General features: G+C 41.0%; 1 protein-coding gene across 3 annotated transcripts; it reads left to right on the top strand.

The window, feature by feature from the left end:
• The first annotated feature begins 111 nt into the window (after positions 1-111).
• Positions 112-27,471, top strand: sun1b (Sad1 and UNC84 domain containing 1b). 3 transcript variants are annotated; one of them, XM_085403863.1, is made up of 23 exons: positions 3,181-3,451; positions 5,790-5,887; positions 14,833-15,039; positions 15,777-16,024; positions 17,182-17,454; positions 17,585-17,719; positions 18,155-18,283; positions 18,942-19,025; positions 19,705-19,815; positions 19,964-20,083; positions 20,186-20,279; positions 21,007-21,065; positions 21,546-21,736; positions 22,129-22,404; positions 22,501-22,593; positions 22,959-23,050; positions 23,154-23,298; positions 23,411-23,725; positions 23,873-23,957; positions 25,041-25,156; positions 25,262-25,429; positions 25,523-25,615; positions 25,725-27,471. In XM_085403863.1, the coding sequence occupies exons 2-23, from the start codon at positions 5,811-5,813 to the stop codon at positions 25,839-25,841; spliced, it is 3,228 nt and encodes a 1,075-aa protein (XP_085259989.1). In that variant the 5' UTR covers positions 3,181-3,451; positions 5,790-5,810; the 3' UTR covers positions 25,842-27,471. The 3 variants fall into 3 exon arrangements, with proteins under 3 accessions (XP_085259990.1, XP_085259989.1, XP_085259988.1); XM_085403862.1 differs by lacking the exon at positions 3,181-3,451 and adding an exon at positions 5,172-5,386; XM_085403864.1 differs by lacking the exons at positions 3,181-3,451; positions 5,790-5,887 and adding an exon at positions 112-270.
• Positions 27,472-27,648: the final 177 nt, after the last annotated feature.

The raw sequence follows: 27,648 nt of genomic DNA, 5'->3' as shown, positions 1-27,648 counted from the left end.
GCACGTGGCCACTAAGTGACGCTATTTTCAACCGCCCATTGAATGGGCGGTCGAGCTGGCTCCCGTATATGGTCATTTTTACCATATATGGAGTGACGGTGGTGATGCGCGTGCTGCAACGGAAAAAGTGACCGTGTGCGGGAAAGGCGAACGTTAGAGCTGGGTCCTCTTTTCGGGAATGTGAAGGTACAACTGTGAAAGCTGTAAGCCGGCTGCATGAATAGACCATCCACGAGTTTACCGTCAGTAACCCGCAGTCACTCTCAGCATGTGAGTACACTCTGCCCTGCTAATGATGTGTGCTGCTTTTAGGCGTGCTGTTCTCAGCTCTCATGGGAAGCTACACAGATGATCTCTAGTATTAAACTTGCTTCCGTGTTGCATCCATCTGGTGTTTTGCGTTGTGGAGAATTTTACTGGTGGGAAATATTTAGTCGTAAAAGAAAAATAATAATACAAATAATGTATGCACTGTAAATGACGCCTGTGGGCACGACTGACTATTATAGAGGCTCACATCAGGACAAGCGAGGCTAACTACTTCTTTTCTTTCCACAATGGTGATTATGGGCAGTTGGTCCGTGAACTGAACACAGACCAACTGCATATTATCAGGAGCTTTCCACGCAGGCGTAGTTAAACCAACACTTCCACAAACCTTTAGCAGAGCAAAAAGGTCCACGTGAAGAAGCGAGAGACTTGACAAGTGTACACTTCCGTTTTCGTAGGAAGTGGCCACACACTCGGACTTTGTTTTCTTTTTTTTTTTCTTTTTTTGTCAAACCCCTTTTATTTTACGACAACCACTTCTGACTTGCTCATGGGTCCTCCACACTCACATTTTCTACAAGTTTTGTTTTCTATTTCCTGATCTCAAACGCACTTGCACGAGACATAGTAACTAATCATTAATATTTAATGATGAAACCGGAAGTGAGTGGGCTTGCTCCTTAGTTCTTGAGCCCACCTTTTGTCGCCCTTGACGCTAAAACTTACAATTAGATCGTATCGAAAGCTCCCATAAGGTGAATACACTGTTGCTGTGCAGCAGACTGTCCAGCAGATGGTGCCTCTCTAAAGCACGCCTGTTCAGAATGGGATAGAGATTTTAGGTGTCTGATATGCCTCTGTGGGAGCTTTCTCTTTCAGCTTATCGTCTGCAGAGATAAGACTATGATGTTGAATGATAAGTGCCACTAGCTTCCAAAACATGCATTATACAGGTAGGTTTTAGTTTTAAAAAATCAAAGGTAAAAGTGATTATGGTGCAAAATCCCCTCTTTTTGCACAGTATAGTATTTAGCTTTATGTCTACTGTTTCTCTTATCTAACCCAGACTCCTGTTGGACATGATTGGAAACTTCGGTGGCTTCATACAGGAACATAATAATTCTAGGGCATGTTGAAACACAAAATCCTCAGTATGGCTCTGAACAACTCTGAGAAGAGTAAAACTTATTTAACAAACATTATGAATGAATGAATGAATGAATGAATGCTTTATTGGCCATATGCAGGTTGCCCCACAGAGGAATAGGGTTATATATTATATATATACGGTTATATAATAATTATAATGGTTGGTGTGTGTGTGTGTGTATGTATGTATGTGTGTGTGTGTGTATGTATGTATGTATATATATATATATATATATATATATATATATATATATATATATATATATATATATATATGCACCTGTTCATTTTTTTGAAGGGGGGTTGGGTTGGGGATATTTGTCTTATACAAATTGAGAACCTACAGTATATATCGTGCAAACCTGACTCTTTGTAGGAATCCCCCTTACAGTAACCTTTCCATTTTGCTGTGAATTGGGCTGTGTTTTATTTCCTCTCTTTGCCGCATGCTGCATTAAACGGTAACAAGGTTCTTAGCAGTGTAATTACTCATGATCCGGATTTGATTGTAAAGTGGATTGTTTGATTTGGCAGTGTGAGTGACTGTATTGGTAGTGATGAAGCTTATGTCTCTGAAAACCTACAACTTGTTTGTAGGTTTTCTTGCCATATTCTCACTTCTCTTATTCTTGTGCCTAAAATGAGCCACACCCTTTCACTTTAACTCTTTACTGCATGAGACTTGTGAAGCACTGAGCTTCACGAGGCTCAATAAAGTAATAAAAATGGCTGATCTTTGATTTTTGCATGTAGAAAGTGTGGGATTTGCTTTACAAGCTGGTGGTTGGGTTATTTTGTTTAGTTATGAGTATTTTAACGAGTTTATTTTCTTCCATACATCTACAAGTGTCATGCATTTCCACACTGTCTTTATTACGCCTATGAGGCAAGCTACCAGTGGACCTTCACTTGATAGTATTGGTTTGTGTAAATGATAGATAGATTAGATAAATTCAGCTCCAGATATGCAACCATACCGACTCTTTCTTTTAGTCAGGGTGAAATATCCTGAATAGAAAACCCGTGCAGACATGCAGGCTGTTATAAGCAGTGACTTTATGCACTTAATCATTTCCAGACTAACACTTTTTTGTGTTGGCATTAGTCATTGTGCTGTTTCAACATGACTGAATGCACAAAAACACCTTAATAACTTTGGTGTAATCCTGCTTTAGAGGGTTTGTAGTAACAGCACAGCAGCAAGTGCCAGCGTTTCCCTTTCCCTTCACAAGTTTGTTAATGGTGCATAAAAAAAGACGGGGCTTCTCAAAAGTCTGGTGCTTTTAAATATAATCGTTAAGATCCGCATTTTCTCACTTCCTTCACCAGCCTCGTCAGGATTGGCTATTCCCCCCCCCCCCCCCCCCCCTTGTCACCTGCTCATCTCCACTCTTTCACCTTTCACATGGAGCAAAAAATACAAGTGGTGGAATAAAATGTTAAACAATAATTTATATGGAGGTCAGTGAAAATGAGCGAGTCTTATTTTTCTTATTTAATATTTCATATTACAAAATTATTATAAAGAGAGCCTCAGCAGCGCTGTCATGAATGGATCGAGCTTCCTTTAAGCGGCAGGTGTCATGCAGGGATTTCTAGTTGAAACAAAAGCGTGATCTCCGTCAGTGCACGGAACACCGAGCAGTGGCTCAGCAGATGCCGTTGCAACGCCGCTTTTCCTCCAATAGATTTAAAGTGTGCGCTCTGGCCGACAATGGATGGTCTGGGAGTGGGAGGATCAGCTCAGCAGCGATCCTTCTGGCTTTGTTACGCCCGGGAAGCCATTTTGGAAATCTGCTTGTTGTGCACTAGCACAGCAGTCTCTCGCCACTTGTAAACTTTGGCGTATTTCTGTGAGAAAATAGCGTTGAAGGATTTGTGGATCCGCAGTCATAAATAAGCCTTTTGGGGGTTCCGCGCGTCGGGATGCTGGCAGAAGTTTGCGCATGTTCCCTGATAGTACTGTGTGGATCTTACTCATTTGGATTACGCTCTTAAAGAATAACAGCATAAATGGAGCCTAACAACGCGGGCAAGTTGACCAGCTGCTTTGAAAATCATATTAATGTAGAAACTGTTTTTAGTGACAGTGTGTTTGCATTATTTTTTTTAAATTCGGATCTTCGCTGCGCTCCTTTGCCAACAGTTTTGACAGTGTGCGCAATTTTAGGCCTGATTTTCTACGGTCGTTTTATTACATCTGCGACAGTATCAAACGTTAGACGCGTTCTCAGTGGTTAGTAGTGATCAGTAAATGCGTGTTGTTTTTACAGATAAATCTCAAGTTGACCTGCACGATGAGCAGTGTGATTAGCGCGTCGTTGCACAAGCCTGTAAGTCAGTGACGGCGCTGTCTAAATACATCCAGCTTCTAAATTTAGCACGAATGTAAGGGGGCTGATATGTCATCGGGCCTGAGCGCAATACAGTTAGAACAGGAGTACACATGTGCTGTAAACAGTGTTAGTGTATTACTGTGTTTTGACAGTAGCTGGAGCAGTCACAGGACTCAGCTGTTTGCGCTGTTCGTCGCACACAGTTTGCGTAAAGGAGGCAGCAAAAAAATAAAAAGGGAGATGTGCGATAGTACTGTGGGAAAGGTGTAAAGGTGTCACTGTGTTGCATGTGTTTGTTTCTCTTGTTACTGTTCAGCTTGTCTCTTGGTGGATTAATGCACCGTAGGGGAGATTATTATTTAATTTCGGAGTGTCCACATTCAGCGCCTGCGTCATGATTCAGCGCAGTGCTGACATGTTGCAAAAAAGGAAAGAAAGAAAAAAAACAACAACCCAAAACTAATCCTGGCTGAATTTAAGTAGTCCCCTTGGCTTTTGGGAATTTGTTTCCTTTTATCCCGCTTTTCGGCTTGGAGACTTGGATGTGGATTTGAAATCATGATTAAGATTATGGTGTTGAGAGTTTGGTGCTGGGTTTTCAGTAATGGCCATCTGTTTTATTCTGCTGCTCTGTCTTTGAGTTGTTGAACAGAAGTTTGAGTCAGACTGCCACATGCACAGAATGCCATCTAGAATAGTTGCTCTGTTGTGGCCAGAAACCTCCAATCGGACACTGTTATTGCATCAGTTATCTCATTTAAAGCTGTCTGAGGCACCTTATACTCTGCATGTAGCTTTATGTGGTGAGGTCGTGGAAGTGATCCATTTGAGCCAAAATCTCACTCTTCAGCTTGCTTAAATGCTCTGTTGCAGGCAGCTTTTTCTACCCTTGGCTCTGTATGATATCATTTAGAGTGCATATTCCTACTACAGCAATCAGGGACACTCAGCAGTCCCACCCACTTGCCAGTCATACCTTTCGTATGCAAGTGTGAGGCCATTGACGGAAAGCAGGCTTAAAAATGGAGCTAAGATGGCTTGTTTCAGGCCGTGGATGGACTGCAGCTTTTCATCACAGCCCAGTATTTGAATTCTGCATGATAATGCAAATCTAAGCTACGGACACATTGGGTCCACTTTAATATTGACATGCTCGCAACAATACACAACTCTTCAAACTGTTCACCAAAGTAGGAATATTTGCAGAACTGCTGTGTTGGAATGCATTAATCTTACCTTGGTTAACCTGAGAAACTTTCAACTGTGAGCATGTGGAACGAAGTATTTGTTCAGCAGTTCACACAATGCAGGTTTCACTAAGAAGACCAGCCGTTTGGCTTTAGACTTCCCGCCCATTGCCTTATAAATCAGCCCCACCCCTTTGTGTTTTACTGGGTTTCATAATACTCAGCTTACTCAAGTGCTCACTGTAGCTGTAGCTGTGCTGGTGAGGAGTCCTCCTATTACAAAGGGGAAGAGGATCGTCATTCTTTGGCCTGTCTCTACCAGCCTTTTCGATCAGCTGCTTGTTTTCTTTGTGTCCGGAGGAGAAGAGACGAGTCATTCGCTACAGCTTCACTGGTGTCCGTAGCTTCTGTCATCTACCAGCGTGAGCCAGCATGGAGGAAGAGGTTGGCCAACTCTCAACCACAGGCAGAAACACAGTAGTATTGTTTTTCAGAGGAAAAGGAATGTCCAGCAGCTCTCATTAGGGTCTTGCCCGCACATGGCTGTGCAGCACAGCACTTACTGGCGGTTGTGTTTTCTTGGAGAACAGCCCAGTGAATGGAGCTTGAATTGATTTGGGAAGAGGCAGGAAATTTGCTAGTGCTGTGTTATTTTATAAAATGTAGATGCAGTTCTGAATCTGTACTCGAAATGCAGTTAAGCTGTGGCGCAACTCGAGCTCATCATTTCTGCCAGAGACAAACTGAACAAAGCGTTTTGCATTTTGTTGTGTGTGTCTGTGAAGTTGGTCTGTTCTTGTTGTCCTTGGCTAAAATAGTCCTTTGCCTTGAATCCTAACTCTTGCAGTCTAAACAAAGAAGTCTGAACATGGATTTTTCCCAGCTGCACACATACACGCCACCACAGTGTGCTCCAGAGAACACCGGCTATACTTACTCTCTCAGGTGAGACTTCAGCGCTGCGCTGCCGTAGACTCGCTGCGGTACTCTTGCTGCAGCATCAAACATTCAGGCCCACAGCATTTCATTCACACCTTGCATGTCATTTGTGGCTGCTGAGATCCTACTGGTGCATTTTAATCAGAGTTGTCCAAATACTCTCTCTTCTGTTTGCTCTAGTCCATGAACAGAATATGCTTGAAGTCAAACTCTAATTCTCATGTAATAATTTTTCTGTCTACTTGGTTATGACTTGCATTTTATCCGATTTTATTTCCTTACTGAAAATATCCATCTGTCCCTCAGCTGTTTGAAAGTTGAGAATATGCACATGATTTGCTTTTCATTTAAAATAGAAATGCCTTCATTTATAAGAACAGCATGAGATTGTTAAGTGTATTTGCTCCTCAGTACATTTCTGTGCTTGAACTTGAGGTTTTAGTAAATCTGTGGCTGTAAAAATATCATCTGGTTGTGGTTTTGATGAGTCAGCCTCACAGTTCAGTTGTGCATTTCGTGCTTGGTGAGCAGTTGAGAAGCCTTGCGCAGAAATATATTGTCTTGTCTGTACGCACTTTTCGCTATATTGCAAAATCAGCGTGGCAGTTTAAAACTTTTCAATGATTTTTAGAAGAAAAGAGAAGAAGTCGTGGTGTTTTGAATTTATTGTCGGAGAGGATGCTGTCCATACGTGTGCATGCATGTAACACCAGCCTCTCCCATCGTGGTCCTCTTCCACACCTTGTTTCTTGTCAGTCATCCTGGCTTGGGCGTGGTTGACATTACATCAGTAAGGTATGTGGAGGAATCTACGACTCATTGCTTTCAGAACAGAGGAGCATTTGCAGAGCAAGAAATTGTAACTTCATTGTGCCTTTCCTCGCTTTAGGCAATGGGAGAGTGATTGCATGACTTTTAGGAGCTTCTCAATTGAATATGAGAGTATGAGAGAGTCTTGTAAAAAGTCAAGTTCGAACAAAGACCCCTCATTTGGTTTACAGCTTCTCTTGCAGAAATGCAAATCACATGGTGAGAAGTGCACTAAGCAGATCCATGTGCTCTTTCCCAGCCAGCAAGACAAAGTCAACAGCAGCTTCAGTAAATGTGTGTCACACTAAGTTGTGTTGTTTTCATTATGTATTTGATGTGTCAGCAGGTGGGATTGGTATTTATGGACAGTGGTAGTTGGCTGACTAGATGTTTTTTACGTTAAGCTTTTAGAGTAGCAAGTAATCTCTGATGCTGTATTATAATGAAAATGACAAAATATTAACATTCTTCAGATTTCAGGTCGGGATTGTGGCACACAGGGTGTGTTTTCAAGTTGTGTGAAATCCTTTCCTAGTAATAAGTCTCATGAGTCACAGTCTCTAGACTGAGGCCAAATAAGAAGAATGTACAAAAGCTTGTTTGACTCCTCACCCAAGTCTGCAAGGTAGACTTGAAGGGCTCAAACACGCTAATCATGTTCCTTTGAATGCAGTCAGCTGGGGAGCTATTAATGAACCTCCCAGTCAAAGCCGTGCCCGTGATCTCAGGATTAGGCTAACAGTTTATGCTGCTTGACTAGCTAGTTGACTGATCTGTTGTTTTTATTAGCCTGTGTCTACTGCAGCTCAGAGGCACTAAATGTTGGCGCTTGCAAATAGCCCCTCATGTGTTCAATGTGTGTGTGTGTGTGTGTGTTTGAGTGTGCATGGTCTACAGTGAATGCAAGAGAATAGCACAGAGAGGGACAGGGTCAGGTGACAGAAACCGTTGGCCCATCTGTTGTCAAAACTCAAAAGAGCAGAGACAAGTTTTGTAGCAGTTGATAGTGCTAGAGGAAGGGGCTTCCCTCTTACCAGGAAGAGACTGTTACAACATGGACCCAGCAGTCTGAGTAATACTGTATGTGCTCCCAATGAGAGAAATGCTCGTGCAAATCTAATTTATCACCAGACAAGGTTTAAGTTGGGGAATTCCCCAATGCCTACACAGCTGCTACAATGTAGAGTGAGCCTCAGTCCAGTAAAAAGAGACTTCTCAATAGTCTTTTCTTTTATGTTCTAAATCAGGATACTTTGATTCATGCTCCGTAATCCTGATTATGATACCTCAGAAAATTGGTTCCATTCTTTTTGACACTGTTTTAGATGATCAGAATCAACTTCCTGGAGAGTTTAACCAGGGTTTTCCTGCTGTCATCAATATTAAAAAATGTAAACAAACATTTGTTCAAAAAACAAACAGAAAAACCCTCCATCCATATAAAAATGCAAAAATACAATTGAAGCTTAGAGCATGCTGTTAGGAGTGACACAGCAAACCAAAACCACAGCTGAAGGACTTTTTAAAAGGTCCATATTCAGTGTCCTAAAACTGTTGAGAAGAGGGAAAAAGGTAAAGGTAAGCTTAAAAAAAAACAGCTTTTGCATGTGTGAACAAGGCTGAAGTACAAAACACCACAGACTTTGTGTTATGTCTTCTCTTGAAATATTGTTTAGAGTTGGGTGATATTTATGTGACTAGCCCAGGAATAGTGATGTAGACTCAGTCCTCTTTGTTATTTCTGAAGCCTTTTCAGATAACTGCATATTCTAAGCTTGAAGGTTTAACATCATAGATTGTTTTTGCACATTTTTCAGCCTTTTGACTTGATAAATGGCAAACAAGAACAATTGCACTTTACAGGCTGTGACTGAGAATTTAGTTGCACCACCTCCAGAAAAATGCACTGAAAGCAGGTGTGTTTGTAAGTGTTGACTCTTAGAGACCCTCCATATTTTATAGAAGTGGAAGTAGGTCAGTAGGGCTGGGGCTTCTGTTTGGGGGCTTTTTCTCCATCAAGTGATGGTTGAAGTGTGTAAACCGTAAGCAGCAGGCTTGATTGAGTACTCTGATACTATATAGTGCTATCTGCAAACATTAGCTACACATAAGCGATGAAAAATAAATAAATAAATGTGACAATAACAGAAACTCAGCCTTCTAGCCATGGAAACATTTTTTTTAAATACAGATTTAAACAGATTTTTTTATTATTATTAATTTGGTTAAGCAAATTGATGCAAACATAAATCTGCAAGAACATACAAAGCACATTTTCTCATCAGATTTGTGCCTGCTAGTCATGCTCTGCAAGACCAGATTCAGGAATACAACATGAATAGGGTGGGGCTGAGTGCACTGAGAGTAAGCTGGACAGTTGTTGCTCACCGTGCTGCTGCAGTTGTTTTGACATGTGGTCTGTTTTTTTTTTTTTTTTTTTTTTTAACTACATGCACTGCTGCACAAGTGCCAAGTAAATGACAGCAGCTGGATTTTTAAGAGTTTAAGAGTTAGCTTTCCTCTTTTCTTGTGAGTGTTATCCAAACATTTCTGTTTCTTTAAACGAATAAAAGTAGAAATTTGAACCTTAAATCTTAAGTGCGTGATGAATATGATTCTGCATAAAAGAAGCACTTCTGTTTCTGGCCTGTATTGTGTTTTTGCATCACAGCATCTGTCTGTGGACGTGGTAAATATCTAGCTTCTGCTTCTGATGAGTCTCTCTCTCCAGCCAGAGATTTGTTTAGGACGGTCTCTGTGGCAGCAACAGCAACATAAATTGGCACACTGTGGTGTTATAGCACGGATAGGAAAAGGACACCACACAGCAGGGCAGAGGGAGGTACTGTCTGTGGGTGGGCTCAAATGATCCTAATCTCAGTGCCAAATCCAACCCACCCAAACATATTTGGATGGAAATTTGAAGACTCTCAGATCCTGGATTCTGGTAACTATAGGCCTTGGCACTTAAAGGGCTCAGTTGAACAAAACAGGAAGACAGAGGGGGCTACAATTGTGCTCTGATTTCATATTCTCCCCACAGCCTTTCGAAGGCTCGCACAACTGAATTTCCAACTGAAAAAACTGAGAGGAATACAATTTAAACACAATCAACACAATCCTGTAATATCACAGGGAGGAGATTTGAATAATGGAAACGAAATAGAAACGAGCGTCAGCCAAATAACTGCATCCCAAGTCTCTAAAATAGTTTGCTGTTGGCACCAATCTAATAACCCATGAACATTCAGTAGTAGAACTTGCAGTAGGTTCAATTTTCTTGGCCTTGCAGCATTCCCATATAACACATTTTGTGTTGTTTACAAGAGATGTAATGTTTAGCTGTGATTAGATTAAAGTGCCAGCCAAAGAAATTTTGATTTATGAGATTGCGGATGGAAATTGGACAAATTCAATTAGAAAATCTGATGTCTGAATCCACCTTTTTCCTTTCGAAAGTGATGTTCTATGTAAATGGTTCTTTTACGTGGTAGGACAGTACTTAAGACATTCAGGTGTGCACTGGGCAACTAACAAAATATTTGTTTGGACGACTTTAACTAGGACTTTTCATTTTTCTGAAAGTTTAAATCAGGTCAGCATGCCCCTCTTATTAGTGTGTGTGTGTGTGTGTGTGTGTGTGTGTGTGTGTGTGTGTGTGTGTGTGTGTGTGTGTGTGTGTGTGTGTGTGTGTGTGTGTGTGTGTGTGTGTGTGTGTGTGTGTGTGTGTGTGTGTGAGAACCTCCTGGCAAGCTTTTGACAAAGCATTGCAGCCACAACTGTGGTTTCCACACTGAGATTTACAACCCAAATGGTTTTTATAACCTCTGTTGAAGATTTGTGTGTGTGTGTGTGTTAGTGTTAGACAGAGGGTGCAAATGGTAGCCATCATGGGGCAGGGTTCTTACTAACTGGACATATTGCAGCAGACTTCAGCTGACTTCCTGCTGTGTTTAACTGTTTTTTTTTTTTTCTGCACTTATCACAATTGCTTTGATCTCTTTTATGCTGTGTTCACATTTTCTCCTGCAGATGAAACTGAGATATCTTTGAGTTCTGAATGCCATTGGTAAAAATGACATTTTTCTTTTACTTTTAAAAAACTACAACTGTTACATTTTTATAGTTTTAATGTCTTACAAGCTAACCGTTCCTATAAAGGCTCATAAAAACTATAAAGAAGTTAAAAAGTGATAAAGGAACTAGGCAAACGTTACAGTATAATACAACTTTTAGCCCTTAGCTTACATCTGTTCACATATGTCCCTTAAACAAGGTGGGCTAAATCATTCATTGCTGGACTTTAAACAAGGTTAATGAAAAACGAAGGGAAAAAACTAATTAGTGCCTCCCAGCTGATCTTTTTTTTTTTCTTTTTTGTGCAATAAGTTTTTAGTGTTTTTAATGAAACCATGCAAAATTTGACTTTGATGGTATCAATATTTTCCAGATTAAAGGCCCTTGGAGAACATGGGGCTTTTAATGGGTTTACACGTTTTGGGGTTTTATTTATGTCATTTTTTATTTGCTGCCAGCATTTCTGAGCCCTCATAACTTCTTTAGTAGTGAAGATGGCCACATTTACTTACAGACATTTACTTGCTGTATGTGAATGCATGATGCTTGATCACAAAAATGACTTTATGTATTCATTCCAGTATTCGGAATTATTATTTTTATAATAACTGAATGGATATGCTCATTTTATTTGCTTGGTGTCAACAAAGTGTCTCCTTTTGTATTTTGTATGATGAGATTTCATACTTTTGCATACACTACGCAAAGCAGGCTTCATGTGGGAGGCTATTTAGAGATGGGAAACAAATTCTAGCACTGGGGGTGTAGACTCACCTGTGGTGATGTCACAGGAGTAACTTTTTTTCTGTTGGTGTGGCGGGATCATATATCACTGGATAGATGAAGATGAAACCAGAAGTGACAATTTCCTGAGTTATTTTGGCAGCTTCTGCGATTTCTGCACTGTCATAAAAGAAAACAAAAACCCTAAAAAAAACAATTGGTTTTCTGTTTCAGTTGATTATTTTATTAAGTGGGATCAGTGGAGACCTGTCTTTCGTCCCATGGACGAATGCTTCCTGTATGAGCTGTAAGTTCCTTGCACTGATCATGCATAGTAAACAGACTCACCCAGCTACATTTACACCCGGATGAATGAATGTCATGACATAAAATATATATTTTGTGATTTTTACTTGATTGTAGGCTGAGCTTTAGTAATCTATAACAAATATAAACAGCTCGACTGCATAAGAAATGTCCAAAGTAACAACAAGGCAAACTTAAGCTGGTTAAATGTAGATTCTAGTCTGATCAGATTGGATGTGCAGTTGTGCGCTGTAAGAAAGTTTGGCTGCGCCCACTGAGTGTGGGAAGATAAAGCTTTAGTCTTATGTAAGGAGAGATTCCAGGAAGCTGAATGTCAGGATGGAAGTGTCTTCTCTCTGTAATGTACTGCATGGCTCTTCATCTTTGTCTTCTTTGCTGTGTCCATCTCTATTTTTGTCACGGATGTGGGCCGTGGAAGCCGCCTGGGAGAGAGCGGCACATTAATGAATTTGGATACCCGATGAAACGAATCGCTTGTTTTTAAACTTTTTTTAAATTTGCTAAAGGAGGGGGTGGTAACCAGCTCTGTTTGGAGGTAAAAGCTTTGTTTTTATAAAAACCCAAATGGTGTTTGTTCTGTTAAAATATGCCCACATGGGGTTTCCAGGTAGAACAGAAGGTTATTAGGAAGCTTCTACCTGGCTGTAGGCTATGCAGACAGTTTCCTCGTGCACACACCCTGATCTGCCCTGTAACACTTGCTTCCACACCCCACAGAAACGTTACTAATCAAACCTGAATCATTATGCTTTGGTATGAAAAACACACTTCTGTGTGTGCGTGAGTTCTTGTATAAATAGGAATGAAGTTGTGTTTTGATAAGAATGTAACCTGGAAGCAACAGTTATTACATTTTATCCACTCCATGTTGCAGCTGTTGAAGTGTGGCATTCAGACATTCTCGCTGTGGACCGGAATCACTGGATTAACTCCTTTCGGTCATTTTTGGATCACTTTAAAAAAGAGAATTGTCAGAGTTTGGGACTCGCAGTTGATTTGGAAAGGCAAATGCTCGACTGCCACGCAGCTGTTTCCCAATATTTAAATTTAAAATTTGAATAAGATAAAAAGAGGTGCAGGTGTGATGGAAAACTGATTGTTATTTTGATATTTAGCCTGCCTGTGTTACGGTACGCACTATTTTCTCAGGCCTTTGTTTAGACAGTGTCCAGCAGAGTCCTTATAGTCTCTACTGAAGCTCTGTTGGGTCTGTTGTTTGGTCATTTTCACAGCACAGATGCTTATTCAGGGATATCAGTGCTGTAGGCATAAGTGGACAATGATTTGAGACAAAAATGTTTCCAACTTTTGATTCTAGTTTGGATTTTACTCAAATTTTACTCTTGCCTCCTACTAATTAGTGCACTAATGACAGTGCTCATTATAGCATTTTAAAACCTATTTTGCTTTGAAAGATTTGTAACATTTTTTTTACTTTTTGGTGTTTTACAGAAACCTCTCCTTGCTACCAATCCTGTGTATATGCTTTGCATTAGAAGATAGGTTAATTTCAGATCAGCAGGATACTGCCCCGGTGGTCATGTGTTCAAAGAAGGGCCAGTTGGATCAGCAGGCGAGAGGCAGAGTGAGGACAAAAGCACTTAATTGGCTCTCAGTGGGAGTGTGTAATCCTCTGGGTTTTAGAGACCGAGGGAGGGACACAGAGCAACCTGCATAAGATATAAACGTGCACAAATGCATGCACATACTGCTGGCTTGGTCAGTCTCCTCTGAAATCATATGCCGCGTGTGCTCTGCAAGAGATATGGACAGGCCATAAAACTCGTGTTTACACATTTACAGAGTTTCCTTGTTGAAGTGTAACAGGAAGTTTATTCCCCGTCCTCCATTGAGAGGCTCAGTCCAGAGCTCCACCCTCCCCACTTGTGGACAGACTTTACAGATCGTGCTGTAATCAAATATTTAATTGATTATTTCATCAATTAAAGGAGGAATAAAATGCTTTTGTCTCATTAATCAGCAATAATAAATATTTAAAAGAGACGCCTTTTGAATACTGTACATTCTGTCAAAAAAAACCTTTCATTTCATATGTGTCATATTAAAATTTGATTTTTTTAGAAGGAAACATTTTCTTAAATGCCTAAACAAATATTTTATGTTAATGCAAATTTTAAAAATATTGTTATTAAAGCCTTGAAATGAGTCCAGTCCAGTACACCAGTGCTTCTTTAGATGTAGCAAAAACTTTGCACTGAGGGTTTTGTTATAATCGAGTTCCTTGATGAGTCATTCAGACCCTACAGTCATGTTTGTGGTGCTTGTAAAGCATTAGTGCCTCTACTATTACAGAGAAAGATGGAACAGTTGTACTTTAAGGTATTTTCTTTTCGCACCAGCCCAGAGGCATTAGCAAGTTCCATAGTGTTCCAGTGTAGTCTGCAGTTGTTTGAATGTTGTCCTGGCTTAGTGCCTACTCTTCCAGGTGGGTGTGGCCCTGTGAGTCACAGCGAAGCACGGCAAACAACATTCATAGTGTGTTCTGACTTTCAGTTGGTTTTACAGGGAGGGGAGTAAGAGTCTCGTGTTTAGCCTTCTCGCATACTTTGGATGTTTACTGGGTTTGTTTGTCTAATTTTACTTTCAGAGACACTCTGTGCCTGTTCTTATATTTCTCTCTCCATGGTGAGTGAGTCACTTCCTGTCAGGAGCTCTGCCAGTTGCAGGGAACAAAAGCATCACAGCTCTGTAAAAAGGACTGGGTTTGTTTTTTCTTTTTTTAAAAAGTGTCTCTAAGTTGACTAACTGAGGGACAGACATGAGTAAAAAGGCAGGATATCCCCATTCAGTATTGATTTGAAGCATAAAGGCACTCTCGAGGCTTGTTTGTCTCCAAAAGGATTCCCATGCAGTGGATAAAAGAAACGCCCTCTTTGTAATTAACTGTCATGCAGTGCCTTCTTTCACAGAACAGTTTTGTTTTCCTTCCCAATTTTCTAACATTCCCGCTCTTTCTGTTCTTCCTGCTTTTCTCTGTCCGCTCTCACTCTCAGCTCCAGCTATTCAACAGCAGCGTTAGAGTTTGAGAAAGAGCACCAGATAGCTCCTGTGTACGAGTCGCCCAGGATGTCACGACGGAGCCTGCGTCTCCAGACCAGTGCCAGTCACTATGGAAACGAGAACCTGGCTGATTACTCCCAGAACCACCACAGCAGCAGCAGCAGCAGCAGCAGCTACACCAGCACCAGGAGAGAGACACGGTGAGACCAGCAATGGGCACTTTTCCTCTTTGACTCTAACATTTAACTTACCAAAGAGTAAAAGAAGAATTTTAATAATAATAATAATGATAATAATGGATTGCATTTATATAGCGCTTTTCGGGACCCCTCAAAGCACTTTACAATACCACTATTCATTCACTCTCACATTCACACACTGGTGAAGGCAGCTACAGTTGTAGCCACAGCTGCCCTGAGGGCAGACTGACAGAGGCGAGGCTGCCATATCGCGCCATCTGCCCCTCTGGCCAACACCAGTAGGCGGTAGGTGAAGTGTCTTGTCCAAGGACACAACGACCGAGACTGTCCGAGCTGGGGCTCGAACCGGCAACCTTCCGATTACAAGACGAACACACAACTCTTGAGCGTGGCGATCGTGGCTTTATTTATGTTGTTTATTTACGTTTGGTCATTCTGAATACCAACACAGACTGATTTGTGTCTCATGGCTTAGCTTCAGAATAGTCTGCCACTCCATCTACATTAAGCTGATTCTGTGGACTTTTCTTATCATGTAATTTTTATTATCTGTATTTAATTTGTTTTCTAATGCAGTTTTGTATTGCTGTTTGCTGTGTTTTAATTTTCTATTGTATGTCTCTTGTGATTATTGCTGGGTATTTATAGTTTTATTTTGTTCTGCAGCACTTTTTGACTTCTTTATTCCCACGCAATTACCAAACTCACAGCTCTGTTTCCCCTCTCTGCTAACACAGGACGCTGCGGAGCAGAAAGCAACAGTCCAGTTCCAACTCCCTGTCTTTATCCCTGAGCCAGGCCGCCACACCAAGGAAAACCCTCGCCTTCTCAGCTGCTAGTACCCCCATTAACAGCAGCAGCAGCTTGCAGCAAAGCAGCACAGCGTCTGATGCTGCTCAGATCACAGCCATCGTGGAGCAGCCCCATCTGAGGCAACGCACTGTCACTACCACCACAACAACAACTTGTGTGGATGGACACTGGGGTAAGTTGGAATAAATAGCTACATAACAATAAAGACTCAATCGCGAAAGAGAATACTTCTGAAAAATCTCCTTTAATTAAGCATTTTATTTGATTCCACAGGGCAGAATATACAACTGAACTTCCTCTCTGAAAAAATAAAATGACAGATGTTTTTTTTTTTTTTTAGTTCCTAAAGACTCTATCAAAAAGAATTTGAGGCTTATCTTGGGTAACTGCTCTTTGTTGACCCTATATTAGATAATCTTGCATACCCAGAATAATTGCTCAGGAGTGGAGATACGACAGGATGAAGTGAAACTGCTGAGTTGGTTGAGAAAATGAGGCGGAGTAATGGTAAAACAAAATGCTCAGTCAAGTAAAAGATATGTTATTACAACACAAATGAGAATATATAAAACAAATATTTATGTTTGGGTAATTGCAGGGTTTTTTGTTTGTTTGTTTTATTAATTTTTTTACTTAATTCAGACATTTGAGTATCAGTTTTATTTTTGAATGTGAACATGTTTACATGCTCCACGTGGGCACCTGAGATCCCCTGAAACTCCCTCAAAAGCAGCTGCACACAGATCTGTGGATGGTATCGTTTCAAATTTCATTTTTCTATAAAAACGTCTCTCACAGAGTGAGGCACATTTCTAACTTCCTTTCTATCGTTCAGCGAGCTAAAGCATCCAGATGGAGGCCGCTTACTGTGCGAGAGAATAACAGGAGACATTCTGTTGCTTCTAACTTTCTCTCTGACTGATCATTTCCACTCAGACATCTGACGTAAAATCACTTTCAGACATTATCATTAATGCTCGCGGAAGCTTCAGATATTCACTGTTGACTATCACTGAGTCTGAGGGGCGCAAAAGCCTGTAATCTGGAGAGACCTGTTTTTTGTTTTAAGAGGACTTTTCCAGAACTCCATACCAAAAAATGTATCTTAACAGCAGTGTACTCCAGCACACTTACTGCAGATTTATGCAATCTTGCAAGAGAGAGTAAAAGATCTTAATCCTTATTCTGCTACAGTAGGTTTTTAATGTTGCTGTGTGCAGTCAACTACTTTAACACCAGGAAAAGAATATGTAGCTAGTAGTTTAATGGTTTCCTTTGTGTTTGTTAATGAATGATTCATAAACATGTGAACACGCTCTCCTCCTACAGGGCAGACTCCCAGCCACAGTTTATCAAGTGTCAACGGCGATGCCAGTACGTCAAAGTCCCACGCCGCGCTCTCCAATGGCTACATTTGCAGAGACTGCTCTGTACACTCTCAGAAGACGGACTCCTTTGTCACACAGTCCGCATCGTCATTATTATCGTCATCATCGTCGTCAACATTTCAAGCTGCCGAACCTTCCACCGATGCCCTCTCGTCAACATCATCACCTTTCACCAGTATTTACAGCAGAGACAGGAGTCGAAGGAACAAGACGGGTGAGAAATGTCATACTTAAATACAGCCATTGTTTTTATTGCTTGGATAACTGAGCTGGGAGGTTAAATGCATGTTTTCACTAAGTTGTGAAATGATGAGAATGTAATCAGTAGTGGTGTTTCTCTACAGGTGTCCTGGCTTCCATGTCTAACACGTGTATACGCTACAGCAAACAAGCCTTGGCCCCCATAGTGTCCTTAGTCACTGTGCTCTTCAACAGTGTGGTCTGGCTGGGTTCAAGGGCCAAGAGCCAAACAGGAAAAGGTACACAAAAAGAGACATTCTTTTGTTCTTCATTCTTTTCCCGTCATTTCCACATTTTCCTCTCTCATCGTTTGTCCCAACTTCCTGAGCCGCTCAGAGTGAGACTCTTGGTGATCTTGAGAGAGAACTGACTCCAGGAGCTTTTAGAGATGTGTGCAGCTAATTTGAAACCTCGTGATTTCTACCTCACCAGCCCTGTCACCATCACTCTGTCTCACTCTCTTTGTGTTTCATGTGTAACCTTATTACCTTTTCCTCTTGCTGGACTCTTTCCATAGCTTCCTGTTTTGTTTTTATCCAAGTGCATCTTTGGGGAAACTCCTCTATCATTAATGTCACTTCTTCCTCGTCTTATCACCAATATTTATCTGTAGCTTTTTGTTGAGTGTGTGCATTTTTGACTAACACTAAGAATGCGGACCGGTGTGTCACCAGGTGCCTTGACATCGTTTTCGGACTCGGTGAGACAAGCGACGTCCTCAAGTTTATCCCAACTGTGGCTATTAAAGCAGACCACTCTCCACAGGATGATGGGCCATGGGGCTAATGGATATGAAGGACAAGGTACCCACTGTTACTACTAAGGGCAAAGGTTAAAGGTCGCAGCTCCTGACATCTTCACCTGCTCTTGTGTTAATAAACTTTCCTGTTATAATTTCTTTTTTATCACTTCCTTCCTTCTTCAGCTCTTACTGTTTTGTTTGTTTAAGGAGAAAGGCGCCTCAAATGGAGATTTTTTGACGTTCCAAGAATCTCTTCCTCATGTGTTTATGTCTCAACCTTCACTTTCACACTTTTGGCTTCTGTTTCTGAAGGAGGAAGTAAACTAAACACAAAATTAAAATCAAAACAACCATCGCCTGATTGTCAAGTGTCGAGTATGTGGCTGGTCAAGCAGAACTAACAAGGCTCTTTGACTCCAGCCACTTTATCAATGTGCAATCAAAAGTTTTAATTAGCAAAAAAAATTTATTTCCAACTCTGCTGCTGATCTAAGCTGTTTTTTTTCACAGCTGCAGAACTTTATCAACTGTGACCTTTTCACTACATGTGTTTTCTCCTCACTCTTCTATCTACTGCTCTTCATTTCCTTCACGAGGACTCCTCATCGTCACATTAGTGGCGTGCATTTTGCCATCCTCACACTCCGCCTTCCTTTTCATCATAACTTTCTCACACAACTGATAATATTGCTAATACATGCCCTGTGTGTATATTGCAGCTCACTCGAGCTACTGTGGAAGCATGAATGTGAAGGATCTGGTTACTGAAGATGCGTCACATCTTAATCTCAATGGCTCCCTGTGTAAGCAGGCACTCACACACACTCACACACATGCATGTGCTCATTTTCTCACACGTAGCATGATTGACAGAGTTAATGATATGCGTGACCTGTGTCTAGATCAGCGAGCAAAGGTTGTGTGAACTGATTTAGCTGGTCTGAAGCCCGTTGACCGACGTGACCTGCAGATGTTTCTTTGTCTTAAATGTGTGCCTCAGACTAATGTCGAGCCATCAGTTTACACAAAAACGTCACATGACTGACCATGGTCCAAGAAATAAAGCAAATTAATGGTTGAAAAGCATCTTGTTTTAGACTAGTAATAGGTGAAGTAGCTGCTGGATTTCACAATGGTCTTTAAAATTAAGAATAAAAGAAACAAATATGACAAATACCATTTTCAGTTGTTCTTCTGAGTCTGAATAAATTCTTAAATAATTAGAGACGACCTTTAAGTCAGGAAACGCAGCTTTGCATGGTGCAGCATCTCATGCATTGCAGAGTTATATAGAATATGCATGCTCATGGCTTTTTAAAAAATTATAATATAATTTGTTTTTCATTTTCTTTATTTTAATTTGCTTTGCTTTGATAATTTGCCCGACTGCGTTTCTTTCTTTTTTTTTGTATGATTTCATTCACACATGCTTTTTTTCTGTTCATTCTGCGTGCCTGCTGTCCATCATTTGGGCTTACACAGGTGATGACTGTAAAGGGAAGCAGGTCTCTGAGACACACACCGTCCTCCTCAAACAGTCGTCTAGGTCCCGCCGACTGGCGGGGGCACTGTGGAGCGTCCTAGTTTATGCAGGTTAACCAGCACTTCTCTTATTGTTGATCACACCGTATAAATTTACAGGAACATGTATGTTTTGATCATTCAGTTGCAGCTCAATCAGTTTATTGCTTTAGCTGAGTTTAGTGAATTAAACATTTCCCTCTTTTACCCTGTTTTGCAGGTCACTGCCTCCTCCAGCCAGGTTACTGTGTGATGAGAGCAGGCAAAGCTTTAGGTTCAGGTGTAGGGACGGCAGCACAAAGGGTGCTCTCACTGTTCTGGATGCTCCTGGCGGCTCCAGGTCAGTAGCTCTTGTTTTTATTTCATCTTTTTAGAAATGTTCATTCTCTACTTCTTTCTTGCCCTCTCATTCTGTGTGTTTTGTATTTTTCTTTCTCAACAGTGAAGGCAGGCAAAGGACTTCTGTGGTTTCTTGCAACAGGATGGTACCAGCTGGTGTCTCTCATGTCTCTGCTCAACGTCTTCTTTCTAACCCGGTAAGAGTCGTCCTTCCTCAGCTGTCTTTCAGAATCTCGCAAGGAATAGAACAGAGTTTAACATTTAATCTGTTGAACAGCTTTCAAAATACTAAAATATCTACATTTGATTTTTCTAAGATAAAACTGTGCAATAATATAATGGGATGGATTTCTGCATTTTAGCTGCTAAAGGTGAACTTATTTTCATCAGGAGGTAGTAGAGGCCAAACACGGTGTTAAAAGAGAGTGAACACTGGACTTTCATCATGCAGCCAGAAACAAGACACCAGATAAATGCTAATGATGCCCTGTAACTGCTGTGTACACAGTTTGGTCAAACAAAGAGCTGTCAGGCTCAACTGAGAATCATTATAGTGAGTACGATCAGGTCTGACCTCCACTAGCAATTAAGTATGTGACAGCTTTATCCTAGGCTTTCCTCAGCAGTGCAGATACACGTTGCATATCTAATTGAAAGTGCTGGAAGTTCTGTTAACAAACTCTATGAACTCTCTAAAGCCAAGTTAGGTTATTATGTTGTTATTTTCACTCCCATCGAGTGACCACAGCTCATAATCTTCAAGCAGTAGTGACTGCACTGAGTAAGACATTTGCAGTTCTCATAAAGCCACATTTCCTGAGCTGTGAGAACATATTGAGTTATTACCTGGGGATTTTGCATTCATGCCACATGTCCTCCTGTCAGTTGTGCGTTGCTCTGATGTATGTATGTTCTGTGTTTCAGATGCCTTCCCAAACTCTGGAAGCTCCTGTTGTTGCTTTTGCCCCTTTTGCTTCTCCTTGGTGAGTGCCTTATCAAATATCTAACCTATTTAGCGAGCACATATAGAAAAAGTGATCGTGTGGCGGTAGATGTTATAACCAGCACGCATCCCCAGAGTGTGGGACAAATCAAGTAGCAGATTCAGGTCAGCCTTTTCAGGGCTGTGCTGTGGTTGAGCTCTGCTCACACAAACTCTACTCACATAACGGTACTTGCTGAAATACTCCTTAGTGTACATGGCTTAGCCCTTACATTGTCATCACGATGGGCTTGCTTACTGCTGCTTCTGTAAATGAGGGAAGGAAATATTTAGACACTGTAGTCTTGCAGCTTCACTTATAAATGTGAATATTCAAATATCTCATGCCTTGTATTATACACATGACCCACAATTTGGACTATTTTGTATCCACAATGTTGATATGTTGACTCTGTAGGGTTTAGGCTCATATCAGTGTGTTGAATAAGATTTAACAGTGTTATCTGTGATTTGTGTGCAGCTTTGTGGTTGTGGGGTCCGTCCACTGCTGCCCTGTTTGCCTACCTGCCAGCCATAAACCTAACAGAGTGGCGTCCTGCGTCACCCTTCACCTTCTTGTCAAACTTGGTACCAGTTCCTGCTTCTGTACCTGGCCCTGCACCAGAGGCTCCCATGGAGCAGACCCCAGCCACCCCAGTCTCACAAGTATCGGTAAGGGAGAATGAATATAATATATATATATATATATATATATATATATATATATATATATATATATATATATATATATATATATATTATATATTATATATTATATATTATATATTATATATATATATATAATATATAATATATATAATATATAATATATATAATATATATATATATATATATATATATATTATATATATTATATATATATATATATATAATATATAATATATATAATATATAATATATATATATATATATATATATATATATATATATATATATATATATATATATATATATATTATATATATTATATATATATATACACATGTCACTACAACATGATTATAATCACTGATTGATGTTCATTGATTTATTTCCCTCCTCAGCCAGTCCTTCCCCCTGTGGCAGTCTCCAGTGTGGACATGGAGCGTCTTGAACGCGTCGAGCGTCAGCTAGCCCTGCTTTGGGAGCGAGTCCAGCAGGGTAACCAGAAGCAGGAGCAGCGCCATGATAACATTTTGGGTCTCTACAGCACCCTGAGGGAGCAGCTCCATACGCAGACTGACAGGGACAGCCTAGGACTGTGGGTGGCCTCCTTGCTGGACCAGAGAATCGGTGTGCTGCGAGGAGAGCTGGAGCAGGAGAACACACAGAGAGCGCAGGTAGGTGGATGACACAGTGCCAAAAACGCAAGTTAGTGCTGAAAGCTCAAGAACAGAGTTACAAGAGTTACATTTTTTCATTTTATTTTTTTGCAGGGTGCAGAGCTGCAAAAACAACAGCAAGAGAGTCAGGCAGCACGACTGGCTGATTTAGAGTTACTGCTCAAAGCTCTGTCTGCCAAGACTGAGGTATGTACTGCAGGTTTGCTGCTTTGCCACTGAGAACTTATAAAAGAGCATTAAACACTAAGTGCCAAACAGTTAAAATACTATAATATTTGTATAGTGTTGGAAAAATGGGTTAGACAGCCAAGCTGGTAAGAATGCAGCCCTGGTGTTAAGTCTGTATAAACGGAACAGTGGTGCAACGTGAAATATTTAAACTTGCACTTTCTCACTGTGAAAGCCAACAGGACAAAATCACATGTCCTCCTTGAAAAAATAGTATCCAGTATGTATCTTGTCACTTGCAGTTTTTTAAATATGCTAACCGAATCCTCCTGTTTTTATATTTTCTTCACTGCTTCCATAACTGTTTTATATGTGTGCGGCAGGAGGTGCAGCAGAAGCAGCAGCAGTATGAACATGAGAAGAAGAAAAGAGAGAAAGAAGCTGTCACTTCAGCTGCAGACACGGCTCCTGTGAGGTACAAGAAAAAAAAGGAGAATAAATAAACCTTACAGTCCACTTTTTTCCCTTTATTTTGTTGTTTGTGCTGTTTACATTTTGAGTTTCTGTCTCCCGATCAGTGTGGGCGTGAAGCAGGAGGACCATGACGCTCTGCTAACAGAAGTACAGAGACTTGAGGTAGAGCTGAGTAAAATCAGACAGGACCTGCAGGGCGTTGCAGGATGCAAGGGCAGGTGTGAGCAGCTGGACACGCTGCAAGACACTGTAAGTCAAATATTGACTTTTGTTTGGCTTTGTAAGACAATAATAGCTTAGCCTGCTTGTTCTGTGAATCCTCTTGTATGAGTTTTTAAAATTGTCCCCGTCCCGCTCCCAGATATCAGCCCAGGTGTCCTCTCAGCTGCGTAAGGAGTTGCAGGCTCTGTTCTTTGGTGTTGGTGCTTCCGGAGAGGAGCAGGGCAAGGTGCCCGAGTCTCTGATCCACTGGCTGTCCCAGCGCTACGTGAGCACGCCTGACCTGCAGGCTTCTCTGGCCTCACTGGAGCTTAGCATCCTGAGAAACATATCCCAGCAGCTGGAGGTCAGCAGGACCCAGACGGTGGTTGAGGCTGAGTCCAAAGCCAAGAGCATTGTTCAGACAGTAACCGGAACTGTCCGGCACGCTTCTGCTGCCGAGGGACTGACAGAAGAGGTAATGTGTGCACACTTACCATCAGCATCATCAGTTGCATTTACATAATCCTAGTTGAGCTCAGTCTTGAAGACTGTTACTTTGCAATGTTTTTTTTGTTTTGTTTTTTTAGGCTCACATGTCATTTTTATCTCTGCTTCTTATTAGCAAGTGAAGCTGATTGTGCAGAATGCTCTGAAGCTCTACTCCCAGGATCGGACAGGCCAGGTGGACTATGCCCTGGAGTCTGGAGGTAAGGAGGAGGAAATCTTTCCATCCTTTACACAAGTCAGTAGCTAAGCCAGTGCGGCTTATCAGGCTGGTTATTACATAACTCACGTCTGTGCAGTAATGTATCAACAAACTGATGTTTGGTACATGACTACTCTTATAAAAACTTTAGGTTGCAAGGTAAAGTACACTGTAAAATCTGAATGCTGCATAAATCACATTAAATTCAATTGCTACACGTCTCTTATGCAATACGAGTGCAGGCATTAGCAAGCTCAAGGACACCAGGGTATTAATGCCAAAATCTCCATTGTGAAATGTGCCACTAAGCAGAGTGTTGACCTATATGGGCCGGTGACTTCAGCGTGTGTGTGCACTGAAACATTGTAACACTTTCATAGAAGAAAAATGCACAATATTTAATTGTAATGCTCTAGTTGCATAGAAGTAATGGCGATCAGTAAAAGCAGTCCTGGTGTTGTGTTGATGTTCTAACTGTTAAAAGCGGTATCGCCAAGACTGAGTCGCAGTCCTCAACTTTAACTATAGGGCTCACACACTGTGCAAAGATTTAAAGTTCACGTAACATCAGTGGTTGGAGAGTTCCCCCGGGCAACTAGTTTGCAGAGAGCATCACAGTTTGCTGGTGATTGCTGCAATAAATTCATCCTGTTGTCTCGCCACACATTGCCTCCTTAATGTGCATGACTGGCATCTCGTTTTGTTTTTTTTACCCAGGATTGCAACATGCCAGTATATTAGGTTGGGATCAGTTCCATAAATGAGCTCAGACATGTCTGAAATAATTGTTACCGCTACCACTAGTTTGCCTTAAAGCAAAGTAGCAAGACATTTTTTTAAAAGTAAAATTTTCATTGCAATAAGCTCCACGCTGTCTGAAAACTGTTAGGAACTGACAGCAAGGTTTGGAAAGGTTTAGGTTTTTCACAGCACTGTGTATGGTGTATTTTAATATTAATGATTTTTTTTGTGGACTTGAGAACGAAAACTTCCGGTTTAGTATAATTTCTGATTGTGTGTGTGTGTGTGTGTGTGTGTGTGTGTGTGTGTGTGTGTGTGTGTGTGTGTGTGTGTGTGTGTTAAGGTGGCAGCATCCTCAGTACCCGCTGCTCTGAGACCTACGAAACCAAGACGGCCCTCATGAGTCTGTTTGGCCTGCCACTCTGGTACTTCTCCCAGTCTCCACGTGTTGTCATTCAGGTGAGCCTCGCCATGAGCTGAATAAAGTTGCGTTGCACCAAATATAACCAGTAAATAGATAGAATCTGCTGATCTAAAAGCCAGTCTCTCTCACTCCTCCACTAGCCTGATGTGTATCCTGGAAACTGCTGGGCGTTTAAAGGCTCTCAGGGCTATCTGGTGATCCGGCTGTCCCTGAGGATCCTGCCCACATCCTTTGCTGTGGAGCACATCCCCAAGACCCTCTCCCCAACTGGAAACATCACCAGCGCCCCACGCAACTTCACCGTCTTTGTAAGAAACACACCAACGAAAACCATGTAATGAGACACCTTCTACTCTAAAGCAAACATCCCAGGTGATCACAGGCTGCTTGTTTGTGTTCAGGGTCTAGATGATGAGTACCAAGAAGAGGGAAAGCTGCTGGGACACTACACATACCAGGACGATGGGGAGTCACTGCAGATCTTCCCGGTTATGGTAACTTTAGAGGCACTTCTTAACATGATTAGAAATGTAAAAATAGTAATAATAATCACCTCAATGTTTGTCAGCAGTTCCTGAAATCTTCCACTTTTTTTCCCCTCAGGAGGAGAATGACAAGACGTTCCAGATAATCGAAGTGAGGGTGTTGTCCAACTGGGGTCACCCCGAATACACCTGCCTGTACCGCTTCAGAGTCCACGGAGAACCTAGACCTCACTGAACCAACCACCACCACAACCATACTCACTTATATATGATGCACCACCCCATCTGTACATAGCTCTCACTGACTTAAACCCGTAAAACTGAAGGGACTCTGCAGGAAGTTTGTGGATGTTTTTGTATGAAAAGCAAAGAAGATGTGGATTGTTTAAAGCATTGTGCTCAGACCGAGTCATGAACGTAGTTTTTTGCGTAATTTTGAAAGAATCACAGGAAAGTTTGGATGAAGACTGTTAAAGATTGGGAGAATTTGAACCACAGAAGAAGCTAAGTCCCACTGCTACCCTTTTCAAGGCCTCTTGCACTGAATCAGCCCCCACCCCTGAGGGCACCAAGGCTCGCGGGAGCCAACAAACCCACCAGTCCCTCCTCAACACCTTCGACAAGAAGGTGGATGCTTGACATAAGGACGGGGGCGGGGTTACAGACTCATCTCCACCAATTCTTCACACACCGTATCTGTCTGATTTTTCTTCTTATCTCTGTTTAACTTTTATTTTTTAATGTTTCACATCAGAGTACTATTTTCAGGATGAAGACCACTGCACCTTTGCCTGAGATGATATCCAGGCATGTCACTTCAATTTGTTGTCATGTCTCCACAGTGACTCCTACAGAACTGTTTTGGGCAGTCTGCAGGTCTGCACTCGACGCGTTATATCCACTACATTCTAATCTTGGCTTCATGCTTCCATATAGCCATAACTAAGACTTTTATTTTGGAACTGAACATGCTGCCTATGGATAAGCGCTGAATGTTTTCTGAAGCGGCGGCTTTGATGCAAGTTTCCTTTAACTACACAGCAACATTATAAAACCACTGACCTGAGCTCTATGTGACTAAAGTATTAGGAGGATACTCACTATACGTCTCATTATGTAGAGACTCGTAGTTTTTACACCATGAAATTACCAATGTTGAACTACTCCTGTCAATAATTTCGCTTTTTCTGTTCTGCTTCTATGAAGAAGAGGTTCACTGTCTCCCTCTAGCTCAGTTAATCGTCCTCCTCACATGAGCTCCCACTATTCTGAAAACCCTGAAGGAATGTAATCTGTATATTTTATTGTTGATAGCTGATCCTTTATAATATCTCCTTTTATCAGTGTTGCTTTATAAAAAACCAACATCCTGTCATTATAATTGTACTACTATTATTTCTTCTGTTACTCGTGGTGTTTTACTTCTTTGATTTGATTTTTGGGGGTGTTCATTTTAGAGGGTGCTCTGCAAGAACTTGTTAGACAAATGTTTGTGGCACGGGTCTTCACAATTTCTTTAAAATTAAGGGTTCTCTCATCAATTTTGGTTCAAAATACGGGAAAGTCTAAATTGTTATGTGTAAAAAGGAAAAAAAAAAGACTTTTGTTCACAATCTTATTTATTAACAAGTCAATTAGTGGCTGCAAGGTAAGACTTCCTGCAATGTATATTTTGTTAAAAGCTGTTCAGTGCATTTTGGAACCATCTTAGTTCTTTTGTTTGTTTGTTTATTTGTTTGTTTGTTTTGTTTTTTTAAAGATAAATGGCTATTTTTGTTCAGTCATGAGATGACTTAACTGCTTTGGATTATATTCCAATAAAGACTTTAATTTTGAAGAAATAAATACATCATGGCTAAAAATTACTATGATGAGCTCTAACTTTTCCTCGTTTATATTCACAGCGGAAACGGTTAAGTGAATATGTTGTTGTTTGTTTGATCTTTTACATCATCATTTAGCAGGAGCATCTACAAGCAAAAATCTGAGGATCAACAGGCCTGAGTAATTCTGAGTTAACCAAAAATAATATGCATGTGTTT

Source organism: Rhamphochromis longiceps, linkage group LG4, assembly GCF_057381845.1.
Source record: "Rhamphochromis longiceps isolate RC_006_pf linkage group LG4, R_longiceps_female_GT1.1, whole genome shotgun sequence".
NCBI lineage: Eukaryota > Metazoa > Chordata > Actinopteri > Cichliformes > Cichlidae > Rhamphochromis > Rhamphochromis longiceps.
The sequence above is the reverse complement of the archived record's forward strand: the minus strand, read 5'-3'. Positions and strand labels throughout refer to the sequence as shown.